Consider the following 13396-nt stretch of genomic DNA (forward strand, 5'->3'; position numbering starts at 1 on the left):
TGCTACTGGAAGGATGACGTGTGGCTAGGATGGGAGTGTGGAGGAGAGATGGACTGAAATCTCCGGTGAGACTCTGATAATGGCCCTACTCACCTCTTCTACAAGGACACAGTGATAAGTCCAAGCGCTCGCTCGCTCTCTCTCTCTCTCTCTCTCTCTCTCTCTCTCTCTCTCTCTCTCCCTCTGTGTATGTGTGTATATGTATGTGTACATGCATACACACATGTACACATGATATGAATGTGTATGTTCATGCCACAGAGTATATATATATATAGAGAGAGGTCAGGGGACCTCCTTTGTGTTGGTCCTTGCCTTCTACTTTGTTTGAGAGCAGGTGTCTTGTTTTGCTACTGTATAGGCCAGAATAACTGGCTCTCAGGTTTCCATATGTTCTCTTTCTGCGTCCAGACTCATCGTAGGAACTATAAGATTATATAAACAGCTACTATGACTGGCTTTTCCTGGGGACCCACTCAGGTCCTGCCACTTGCATAATAAGTGCCTTACTGGGCCATCTCCTTAGCCCAATCGGCTGATGTTGTAAGTCACTGTCACTGTGATTTCAAGAACACAAGGTCACGTGGTTCCCAGAAAACAGAGTTCCACAGTTCAAATGTTTATAGATTTGTACATTCAGCTGTGGGATATGCACATTTTACAGATGAGGAATCTGAGGTCTGGTTCCAGGCTGGAGAGCTGTCTTACCAGGCCACATCTTCACTCCCTGGTCGTGCTAGGTCACTCACCTTGCAGGACCCCATGTGTCATCACTAGCCACCTAGGATTGACTAGGCAGTGGCGAGAAGATGACTTCCCAATAGAGGCCAAGACATCCCATTTTCTACTAGTAATATTCTTTAGCCTTACCCCTGAAGGCCAAAAATACACCATTCTTAAGAGGCTACAAGAGACAGACAGGGTTGCTGAACAAGGAAGGGCATTGAATAACTGAGCCATCTCTCCAGCTGAGGAAACCATTTTTATGCACGAGTTATGAAGGCTGCCTGCAAAGAAGAAGGAAATGGGGGCCGGTAATCCTAGACCCTGTGAAATATTGAACTCTGATAGGAAAAAATAGTACCCAAGTCTACCAAGCCACTAGGCTCAGCTTTCAAGCCATGCCCCTCTGTCCTTGTCACATGGCTCTTCTTTGTGGGAACAGTCTGCCACGGTTCTTCCACGTTCAGCTTTCACTGTTGGACGAGCTCATTTGAGAGGACCTTCTTTGCTGGCTGGGCGACATGCTTCATAATGTCGATAGAGGTATTTAATGGGCCTTTGCCTGTTGAACAATTCATGTGAAGGTCGGTGAGTAACCCCCACCTCACTCCTTTCTTCACCAGCCCCCTGATTGTACAGTTCCTTGGTAGCATTCTTTCCAAAGAGGTGGGAGGGCTGAGGTCACAGCTCTGCTCTCTCCTGGCAGACACGCTTTAATTAGGTTGCTAAATTAGCAGAGGCACTGGCAGCTCTTCCATTTGCACAGACCCCAGGTCTGAGGCTGTCTTTGAACTTGTCATCTGTGATCTGATTGGTTTGCTTTCCCTCAAAGGAGCAGTGCTGGCCAGCTAGAGATTTTTCTGACATAATTTTAGCTGCCTACGAGTGTTTTCTATCCTGAACAGGATATTGTTGTGCTATTTTGTGTGTGTTCATATGTATGTGTGTGTAAGGATGTGTACATGGTGTATGTGTATGTGTGTATGTATATATGTATGTATGTATGTATGTATGTATATGTGTGTATCTGTAAGTGTGTATGTGTGAGTACATGTTTGTGTATGTGTGTATGTATGTGTGTGCATATGTGTATATTGGGTGTTTTTGTGTGCATGTGTATATATGTATGCATGTATATGTGTGTGCATGTGTATGTATGAGTTTGTGTACATATGTGTATATATTAGAATATATGTGGTATGTGCATATGTATATATGAGTATGTATACATATATCTATGTGTGTGTATAGTTGTATGCTTGTGTGTGGCATGTGTATGCATATGTGTGTGCATGTGTATCTGTGCATATGTGCATGTACCTGTGTGTATATGTGGTTGTGAGTGTATATGTGTGTTTGTAAGTGCATGTGCTTGTATTTGTGTCTGTATGTATGTGTATGTATTTGTATGTGTGTGAATATGAATATGTGTGTGTGTGTGTGTGTGTTTATTGAGCACATGTCTCTAAGTATCTCTTAGATTAAGAGAACCCATTTTTCTGGATTATTTCATTTCATCACAGGGCTTCAGTGAGGATGGCATTGTTGTTAACCCCATTTAATAAATGAGGAAATTGAGGCTCTGGGATTAAATATAACTTTCCCTGGGAAAAAAGTGGGCAGGATTGTCATGGAGTCAGCATTCAAATCTGACTCTCAACTCCACCCTGGCAAAGTTGGTGGTTAAAGAGGTACCAGCAGCTCATTGGCACCACGTAGGGACTTGCTGTGGATGTTGATTTTCAGGCCCACAGAATCAGAATCTGCATCTTGCCAGGATGCTTCCATTCATGTGCTACACCACAAGCCATGCCCCTATTCAGTGACATCACTGATTCATGCTCTGTCCTGATTATAAATTACCATTAGCCCTGACCTTCATCTGAGGTATAGAGTGCACAGAGCTGAGATCTCATTTCGGGGTAGATTTAGTTCAAAAAGCCATGACAATCTCTATGCCCAAGCTGGGATATTAACATTTGCCTCTTCTCATTGTGGACCAAGAAGTACCTTAGATTTCTGCTGACCTGAAGGTGCCAGAATCTGACCTTCTGTCCCCTTTGTAATACTCCTACAGATGTTCAACACATCAAGAGGAGAGACATCGTGTTGAAGAGAGAACTGGGTGAGGGAGCCTTTGGAAAGGTCTTCCTGGCTGAGTGCTACAATCTAAGCCCCACCAAAGACAAGATGCTTGTGGCAGTTAAGGTAAATCCAGGGACACATGGGCAACCAGGACAGGGCTGTTGGTGGTCCAGTAAGGTGAAGGGCCACTGAGAGGGTGGTGTTAAACCCATCAAAGAGCCTTGGTCAAGAGTCAGTGCAGCTTCCAATAGTCTGAATATGACTTTGGTTTTAGAAGTCAATAACTGCAGTATGTAATGGGGATATGTCTGGTGACAAATTCTGTCCAGTGACAAAAAAGCTCTGGCAAAATGGGAGCTTCAGATCATTTTCTTCAATAACTTGTGGGGGTGCTGTCTGCCTAAACAGGCTTTCAGCCACATCTCAGGAGCAGATCTGGATAAAGGGGCCTGTCTTATGAGTCAGTGAGGGCATTTCAGTGGTCCTAGACATCACAGGGAACAGAGGGAGATAGGGTTAGGGTGGTCGCACAATTAGCACCTGGAACTTGGTAAGTGAGGTTGGGATAAATTCTAAAATTTCAGCTATGTCATCTGAGCTCAGATCCCAAGAGTACATGTAGGGGGTTACCGCAGTTGCAGGAGGGCCTTTAATCCCAGGACCGTAAACCAGTGAGGCTCCAGGCAGGTTTGCAGCTGGGTAAGTATGGAAGAAGCTTGGTTCCCATTGGCTGCCCCCCTTTACCTTGCTCCAGCAGAAAGTCTTCTCTGTGCACATCAGTGCTCAACAAGACTTGGTATATTTATAGAACACATGTCAGATGGACTTGCTTAAATCTGGAACCAAACTATAGAGTCAGGAGAATGGCATGGCCTCCTTTCCTGCACCAAAATTTTCTGAGGCCTCTCTGGAGTTTGCATGATATTCTCAGAAGTCAAACAACTTTGGAAGTGGAGATGGAAGGCATTGCCACCAAAGAAGACACTTATTGGGACCTCAGGATGATTTCACCTTTAACATTGAATGGCTTGATAGAAACCCCATCATCAGTTTATGAATCTTTGACTTTTGTGTCTCTGTATCAGGGGTATCTATCTGTAGGTTGTCTCTGCCCAAGAGGGTTAACCATTTGGACAGGTACAGATGCTGTAGTTTAGTGTGCCACTTGAGATGGGCATCAGAGTGAGAGAGCTTGGATACAACTCTTAAGTCCTCACTGATCAACTACATAACCTTGAACAGAACTTAAGCTGAGCTTAAGGGTTCCACTCTGGACTACAAGAGTGATAATATCTTCTCAAAAACTGCTGATGACTAGGTAAATGCTCAATAAAGAAAAGTAGTGGTTTTTAATTTCTGTATATATTCCTAATGTTGGCAACACTGATAAATTTAGGTACATCATATATGACCCACTGAGCTTTTATTAGCTATATATAAAGGTTACCACTTTTCCCTCCAAAGGACCAGAGACTAAATCTAACTGCTTAAGTGTTGAAGACTATTTGCTGCTGCATCTCTCAACACTGCCCATGAAGTAGGAAAGAAGCATCAACATCACATGAACCAGCCATGAGCAGCTGTTTTCCAAGATAGATATTTACAAAAACAGGAGTAGATGGCCAATCTGTTTTGAATATCAGTACCTGGACTATTGCTCCACAAAAGGCTAACGATTATTGTTCTTGTCATTCTTGGAATGAACTTGAGTGTTTTGGACAAGACTTGTGGAAAGGTTTCTAATTTTATCCTTAACCTTAGTGTATGCACTGCTCTGTTATGTTTAATGAAAAAGATGACACTCATCTATTGGCTATCCGAGTGTCTGTCTGGAAAGTGGCAAAGGATCCGGTTTGGGAATTTTCAGCAGGAGCTTGAGAAACACAGGTCTCAGTTAGGTCTGTGAAGAGTCTGGCACAGAGAGGCACTTGCCAGAATGTGTGGTGCAGAAAAAAAAAATGTGTTTCTGATTGCACCCTTTCCAAAGAGTCTCCTCCCCACGGGCTTGGGAAACTCACGAGATGAGTGCTCTGGAATTTGACACCATTTGTCAAGCAATGGGTCTGCCTAGCCCAGCCTGCAGAATTCCATCTTCTCCAAGACCACCCAGGGATGGGAGTTCCTTGCTCTCTGTCCTTTCTGGATTCTTATCCTTTTGCAAACTTTTCTCTTCACTCTGTTCTCATGTTGATGCAAGTTAGTCCTGTATTTCTGGAGGACAATGGCAAGCATAGCCCAAGAATAGGTTTCCTCAAAATTGGATGTGAGTTTTCAACCTATTGGTGAGTTGGTTTTTTGTTTGTTTGGTTGGTTTTTTTGCCCAGCAGTTGATATGATAGGAACAAAGGTGTGGCAGGCATAGCCTATTTTTTGTTTGTTTGGTTTTTGTTTTTTGTTTTTAGGTGCTTGTAGTCTACTGAGGAACCAGGACAAGCACCTGCCAAACAAATGGAAGAAAGGACAAGACAGATCATAGTTTGTGTATAAGCAAGACTTTAGACTCCAGATGCTCCTAGGCATGCAGTGAAATAACATTCCAATAGCTATTATAAATGACAAATATATTAAGACAGAACCAGTTATTGGTAGAATAGGACTATCATCCTAGTACTCAAGAGACTGAGTCAGGAAGATCATGAGTTTGATGCTAGCCTGGGATACATAGTGAGATTCTGTTTGGAAAAAATACAGTAAATATATATATATATATATATATATATATATATATATATATATATTATACACACACACATATATATATATATATGTACAGAGTATACAGATAGATAGATAGATAGATAGATAGATAGATAGATAGATAGATAGATAGCTTGTTTATCACATCCCAGCTGTGCAGCATGCTAAAGATCAGTGGCTGTCTCCTTGGTTATGGCCATTTGACTTACTGCTCCCACCTTCTATCTTAAGAGAGAATTGAATCACATTCAGTAGCCTAGGGAAAGGTCAAAAGCCTAAAGTCAAAGTTAGATTTCTACTAAATGTGGTTTTTTTCCAACCATCAGATGTCAGGGATTATATGTGATCATCTCATAGTTTCAAATTGGTGACATCACTTTATACAGTCCTTTAACAACTAGTCCACTTACTCAGCATTGGCACTCAAACAAACCACTTGCTTGGAAGGTGGAAAACACTTTCTTATTATGTGTATATAATCTGCCCCCTTTTATTTGCCCTTTCTCTGTCATCCTGTGTTCTGTCCAGAGTGATCCTAAAGGCTCTTTCAGTACACTAGACATCCCTGTGCTTTAACCTGTTTGAATTTTTCTATCTCTGGAATATTTTTTTTAAAACTTTAGTGACCTTGTGGTTTATTTCCAAATTGGTTTCTAATTTTGTCTTTTTAGCTCTCTGTTTTATCTTTATTTTTAATGTCTATGTTGGTTTTTCTTTTTCTTGTTTTCCCTTTTGAGATGGGAATCCACCATGTAGCCCTGGCTGAACTGGAATTTTCTATGTAGCCCAGCCTGATCTCAGACTCCTGGTGATCCTCCTACCTCTGCCTTCTTAGTGTCAGGATTATAAGCATGGGTTACCATGACTGACGTAAGTTTATATCGATCATACATTTTACTTGTGTTTATGTATGCATGTGTGTATGCATAATACCTGTATATGGAGGTCAGAATACAACTTTCATGAGTTGGTTATCTACCATAGGAGTTCAGGGGATTCAACTCATCTCTTCAGGCTTGATGACAAGCGCCTTTTCCCTTTGAGCCATCTTGCTGGCTTATGCATTGTTTTTGTAAGAAGCAATTATTTCTTCTTCTTTTTTTTTGGAGAATGTCCTTATTTCAAAATAAATATGGGCCTGGTCTGCAGGAATTCATATTCTTGTTTTGACAGTTTTCACAACTTGGATTTTGCATGATATTTTTTTTAATACGTCTGAGTCTCAGCATTGGATTTCTCTGGGATTGGAGAGTTGTTTTGATCTGTGTGGAATGCTCGTGGCTTCCAGTTATAGAGATTTAAATTGGAGTAAGGACTGAAAGCATTTGTGCAACAATCTGAGGACAGAATCTCAGGGTTTGGGGGTGGTTTATATCTTCTTACTTATCATTTACAAAGCTTAATGCAGTATCTCTCAACTTGAGCACTTTTAGCAGAGTAGGATGATTTGCTGCTGGTAAGTAGTTGATTTCCTTACACAGTGTTTAGCAGCCGTTTTTGTTCTTTGTCCAGTAGATGTCAACTCCCACTGTAACAGCAAAAATGCCATTGACATTGTCCAGTGCTCCTAGCGAAGCCCAGAAAGCACAGTCAGCATTAGTCAACACCGCTTCAGTAGTAAACTCAAGGAATTATAGGTTACTGAGGAGAGCTGGGAGTAGAAGAGGCCGTCTTTCTCAGAGAAAAACACCGATATGCAACAGTCTTGGCATTATTAACTAGCCACAGGCCACATGGTAAATGATTGGTAAAGCTGGACTCTGCTTCCTCATGGCTCTCTGATGCTTTTCCTTTCATACTTGGAAAAGAGCCTCCTTTAATCTCTGACTTTTATTGTTTCCTCATTTTTTCAAATGATTTTTCTTCTACTGCTAGTTAGTTTTCAGTCATTGACATTTAGAATGTCTTCACAAAGTATTTATCCTGTGGTCTAAGGATACTGCCTGATTCCTATTCATATTTGATTGTGCTTTTTTTTTTTATAATGTTTCATTACATCAAGTGATGACGTGATCAGGTTTAACTCTCAGAAGTATCTCTGTAGGTGACAAGCACCGAGGGTTTGGGGTCCCCTGACACCAGTCAATGTGCTCATCAGAATTGATGGTCAGTAGCAGCTCAGCTGCCTAGTTATAGCTCTACAGCTCTGTTGAAGGTCTTTATGGCCATTTGATCTTCATCAAATGAAAAGGTCCAAGGTTACAGAAAGGCCAGTAAGACAGAAGCATAACAAATGGGAGAGTTCATGGAGTTGGGGAAAAGAAGCAGAGGGAGATGGGCAGAGCTGACATTTTGTGTCTATGACTGTTAGGAAATTGGGATTTCATGGTGAAGATAATAGGAAGCCAGTGACATACAAGAGAGGGGCATCTGTTCATGCAGTGATAACCCATCTTTCTCCTGTGTAAATCTGTGAATAGCACTAAGGAGAAATGGCAGCAGGTGCCGAGGGACTAAAATAAAAATATAATTTTTGCAATTATAATAGGTCACTTGTAACGTGAGTGCATGTGGGTATATGTTTGTACACCCAGGAGTGTATATATTCCTGTGTGCATGATAAAATGAGTTGTAAGATACTAATGAAATCCCAATGAGAACATCCCTTGAAGTATCTTACTCCCCCTAAAGAAAAGACAAGTGGGAGGCGACAGTTGGCTAAAATGAAGATGTTAAATGCCTGGGAAGGGGTTGGGCTGCTAAGCACACTTTGTTTCTGACTCACCCTGTCTTGGTGCACAGCCCAGCTGAACCCCATCTCCAGGGCTGAAGTTCTCACAGGAGCTGGCTCACATGGAGGACAAGACCAGATGGGAAATGTCCTCTACATTTTGAAGAGAAAAGAGGAAGATAAGGAATTTGCTTCTAGTTCTCTTTTACTGTGCTTACTATTCAAAGGGGCCCAGCCGGGAATGTCCCCAAGTTCAGGCTACATGGCAAGACCCTCTTTCCTGTGCCAGCAGTTGGTGGCTATGATAAACATCAACTCCATCCCATGCCACTTCATGGTGACCCATTTTTCAGTTGCCCAGCAACCAAGGAAGTATTGGATATAGAATCCTATGAGAGGGGCCAGAGAACTTTTGGCCCAGTTTCCCTCTCCATTATTCTCCTGTCATCTCTGTCCCAGTTGCATTAATCCCTGGGGCTGTGGCCAGTTGCTGCACCCCTCACTTTGACAGTTACATAGGAACTTCAGGTTTGACCCACCAGCTGGAGAACCCAGTGTGAAGGAAGAGGGAAAGGGTGTGGAAGCCCTGGAGACAGTGGTTATATTGTGTCCCATCCCTCAAGAGGAACTCTGTCTGCCTTGCGGTTCAGGTTGCCAGTCTGAGGGACAGACACTGGCTGCCACTGCTCAAGGGCTGAGAGCAGAAATATCCCATGGCTGCCACTGATGTCGGGGCTATGGGAGAGAATGATTTAAAGAGATGGAGAGAGGCCATTTGGCTGCCCCCAAATCTGAACTACTTTTCTCTCTTATAAATCCAATGCTCACATAAATCTTCATACTCTCCCATCCCACCCATGCTGGGTTCCTCTGGACTTTTTTTCCCTCTCATTTCTCATGAAAATAAATGATTCACACTCAGTCACCTTATGCCCATGTTTTATCCCATGTAGCTCACGACTTTAGCAGGGAGGTGGGTCACCTGGAAAGGTTGTTTTTCCCCATAGCACTTCGGCTGACAAGCATTTGTTCAGGTAGCTGGTAGCCACTGGAGATTTTCCTTTATTCTCAGGTATCCCCCCACAGCTGAAGTGATCATCACATCGGGTCATATGTTTTGGGAGCTGGAGCCATGGCTCAGTTGGCAGGCTTCCTACCTACTATGCACAGAGTTCTGGGTTCAATCCTTAGCAATGCATAAAACCAATCATCGAAGAACATGGTTTTAAATCTTAGGGCTTTGGAGGTGGAAGCAGGAATTCAGAGTCATTCTCAGCTATAGCATAAAACTGTGAGAGAGAGAGAGAGAGAGAGAGAGAGAGAGAGAGAGAGAGAGAGAGAGAGAGAGAGAATTGGGTCTTGTGAAAAATCACCACTGAGCTGGGAAAGTGAATCTCACTTTATTACTATCTTTGGCCTTTCTGCCTGGAAATCTTTACTGGAGGTAGCTGTTCTGACATCAGCCCTCACTCTCTTTTTCCAAGCCCAGCTTGTTACATGTGTATATCCCTTCACTCTTCTACCTGCTATTTATTCCCTAGGGGACTTGTCTATTTACAAGTTCCTCCAACAAACTAATTCAAGTAGATGGGCTGGGGTGGAAAGTATTCTGGATTCTGGAGCCAACCCCATAGCTTGTCGCCCAATCTTTGGCAAGCTGCATGTGTGTTGTGGGCCTTAATTTTTGCATCTATAAAATGGGAAAGTTATACTAAGTAACTTTCAGTACTTTTTGTTAATAGGCTGTCTAATTGTTAACTTTTTTTTCACCATAAGCATTTTAAATTTCTCAAAGAAGGGAAGCTGATGCTGGTTGAAGTTGGGGTGGGGCTTCAGGTCAGGAGATCACACGTGTTTTGATGGCCCCGGAGACTAACAATACTGAAGTCTGGGGTACTATGAATTTCAGCAAAGATTGTTTGTGTCTGCTATTGTTCCTATCATTTATAATGTGCAAATGTGGGCTGGTTTTCAAATAGGCTTAGGCCCAGGTTCTCCATCTACAGAGATGTGCAAGCAATGGGGAACGGAAGGGGTGGATAGCCTTTTCACACTAAGCATCCATTTTCCCTGATGTGCAGCGGTTACTGAGAAGTTGGAGAGGGTCACTTACTCCATCGTATGCAGGTTCGTGCCATTGCAGTTTGGGAATCCAAAACAATTGACAGATTTCAAGCACTGGAGCTGCAGCAGATGGAAGATCTCTGGCTAGGGAGGATTTGCAGTATTTGCATGGCAGGTCATTTTGTCTGAATTACCAGAAAAAGCCATATATCTAGCAGAGAGAGAGAGAGAGAGAGAGAGAGAGAGAGAGAGAGAGAGAGAGAGAGAGAGAGAGAGAGAGAGCATGCAAGCCAGTATCTAGTCACATTAGAGTCTCAATGACCTGAAATCAGGGGTTGGTTTTAGTCTTACTTTTTGATTGCCTAGTGGTCATTATGTGGTGACTTAGCTTTATGACCTTAAGGCAATTATGAGGAGTTGGGAAATGGATGGGCACGCCTGCATAGGCTTCTTACCTGGCATAAAGCTCTTCTCTGAATAGACTATCCTTCAACTTGGACAACATTGCCTATCTTCAGGATGGCAGTTCCATTTTGGTGTAGCTGTGATAAACACCATGACAAAAAGCAACGTGTGGAGGAAGCAACTGATTACAGTCCATCATGGAAGCCAGGGGAAGAGCTGAAGGCAGGAGCCAGCCAAGACCATGGAGGATGCTGCTCGCTAGCTTGCTCTTAAGTTCACATGAGGCTATTTTTCATCACAAGACCAGCTGCCCAGGGTTGGCACCATCCACAGAGGGCTTCACCCTCCCACATCAATCAGTAATTAAGAAAATGCCACACAGACACATTCAGAGGCCAATCTGATGGAGGCAATCTTCAACCAAGGTTCCCCCTTCCCGGGTGTGTCAAGTTGACAACCAAGATTAGTTCTCACAGTAGTGTCCTGTTTACTGTCTCTTATACGGATCAAATACATTTAGTTTTGAGGTCACATTCCCTGTCTGATTTTTAAAACACCAACTGGGTGTTGTATACTCTTTTGCTGTATTCTTCTTCCTGGAATAAGAAATGGTCAAGTCTGCACTTCTCTCTGGATCACATTTGGGCCTGAAATCCCTGTAGGACAAAGTCATAGAATTTTGGCTGAGTTTCTCCTATTGGCTCACCTTTTCCTCACCCTGCACTGGGCTTTGGTAGCTGTCTCCCAGGTCTTGTATGCATCTAAGACTTCCATAATGTAACCTCAACCCTGCTTTCCACATAGTACTTCTGTTAAACCTGTTGGAGAGCATAGTGCTTTCTACAAGCCAAGTGCTCAGTTTCCTCTACCAATGCAGCCTCTTACCATTAAGACACAAGGACTCAAAGGGTGAGGGGAACATCATGACACTGCCTGATCATATTCATTGTGGGTCCAAAAGGATACGGTAACAGTTTTCGCCAGCTGGAGAACATAGCTCTCTGCCCTGTGAGTGTGCACTGATTTACAAGGATAAAGCAATTGGGATGGTGCTGTTCAATCTACTGCATTAGAGGCACTTGTTCTATAAAGGAAGATTCGGGAATAGGAGTTTCTCAGGTCTTCCATTTCACAGCTTTGTTCCCTGCCATTCATACTGAGGGACACTTGGAGATTGAAGATAGAAGATAAACATAGATTGAAGTCACTGGCCAGAGCCTGGGATATGGGCCTCTCCTTTGACAGGAATCAAAATACTGACTGAAGAAGGGGTTCATCAGTGTGCTTTGCCTTTATGTTTTAAAGTAGATCGTATTCGCTGTGTGTCCAGATGGACGTGGTAACAGCTTTTGCCAGCTGGAGAAGATAGCTCTCTGCCCTCTAGTTGCTAAAAACTAATGTTGTGTGGTTCTCAGGCCCTGAAGGATCCCACCTTGGCTGCCAGGAAGGATTTCCAGAGGGAGGCCGAGCTGCTCACTAACCTGCAGCATGAGCATATTGTCAAATTCTATGGGGTCTGTGGTGATGGGGATCCACTCATCATGGTCTTTGAATACATGAAGCATGGAGACCTGAACAAGTTCCTCAGGTAAGACAACCACCTTGTCCCTCTTTCTCAGTTCCACTGGCCTTTGGAGTCTTCTCTGTGGTCAGAAATGATACTTGCCACTGTGAGCACAAGTCAGGATGATTTCCCTTCCTTTTCCTTCCTTCTCCCACCCCATTCCAACCCTTCCCTCTCTCCGTCCTCCCCATCTTTGATACTTTCTGGCTTCATACTTACTATGTAGCTGAGAATGGCCTTGAACTTCAGATCCTCCTGCCTCCATTCTCCTGCTCTGGGATCTCAGGTGTACACTGCTATAACTGGCTATGTGGTGCTGACAATGGACCTTGAGGCTTTATGTATGGCAGACAAGCGGTTTTTAAGGAGAGCTACATCCCCAGACCTAACCATTTTATTCTCATGTGTTATCACCTTGACAGATGGACTTGATCTTTTGGTTCATGATGAGACATCTGCACTTTTCTTCTTGGCTCCCAGATGGACTGAGAAGGAGAAGAATAAAACATGGGGTATATATCCCATGTCGATCCCATATCGAGATTCACAAACCGATTCTAGAACTACCTACTCTTTTGCCCCAATGTGGTAAAAATCTCACTTGCTAAGTGAGATTAGTATCTCATATCCATCCTGAAAAATCCCACAACTATAGATATTTTGATGACGAATGTGATGTCATCAAATTGTAAACTCATCAGAAAGCAAAGATGCTTGATAAAGAAAGGGCATTTTGTATTCAGGTAAATTCTGTCAGCCTCCAGACTTATAGAAAGGAAAGGGAAACGTCAGACTTGGCAGTCTTCAGATCTCTCCTTAGGATTTGGATTTCCAAAAAATGGATCTGGAGATACACAAGATTGTCTAAGTCTCTGGAACCTGAATTCATAATGAAATTGATTCCTGGAGAACTCAGTCATTAGCATAAGAGACATGGGGTTTATCTTAATTATAACTGGGTCAAGTTATAAGTGTTTCATGGAGTTGTTGCTAGAAGTATTACATGGCAATATGTATATAATGCCTGCATGCATTTTGCATGTAACTACGTACTGAAACAAGAGTACTATTGTAAAAGTCACTACTACTATTATTACTTTATACAATCATGGTAGCTTCCAGTCTAGATGATACCATAGTTGCGTGTGCAGAATCTTACCGTGTGCTTCTTTCCTCTGCCCTAGTTT

At 42.8% G+C, this 13396-nt stretch overlaps 1 protein-coding gene across 3 annotated transcripts in view; it reads left to right on the forward strand.

The window, feature by feature from the left end:
* Positions 1-13396, forward strand: part of Ntrk3 (neurotrophic receptor tyrosine kinase 3) — a 369825-nt gene that overhangs the window by 299143 nt on the left and 57286 nt on the right. For all 3 annotated transcript variants that reach the window (XM_032893399.1, XM_032893400.1, XM_032893401.1), the window contains exons 13-14: positions 2801-2931; positions 12061-12233. In XM_032893399.1, the coding sequence (XP_032749290.1) occupies positions 2801-2931; positions 12061-12233 (304 nt within the window). The remainder of the gene's footprint in view (positions 1-2800; positions 2932-12060; positions 12234-13396) is intronic.

The sequence above is a fragment of the Rattus rattus genome, chromosome 2 (assembly GCF_011064425.1).
Source record: "Rattus rattus isolate New Zealand chromosome 2, Rrattus_CSIRO_v1, whole genome shotgun sequence".
Classification (NCBI taxonomy): Eukaryota; Metazoa; Chordata; class Mammalia; order Rodentia; family Muridae; genus Rattus; species Rattus rattus.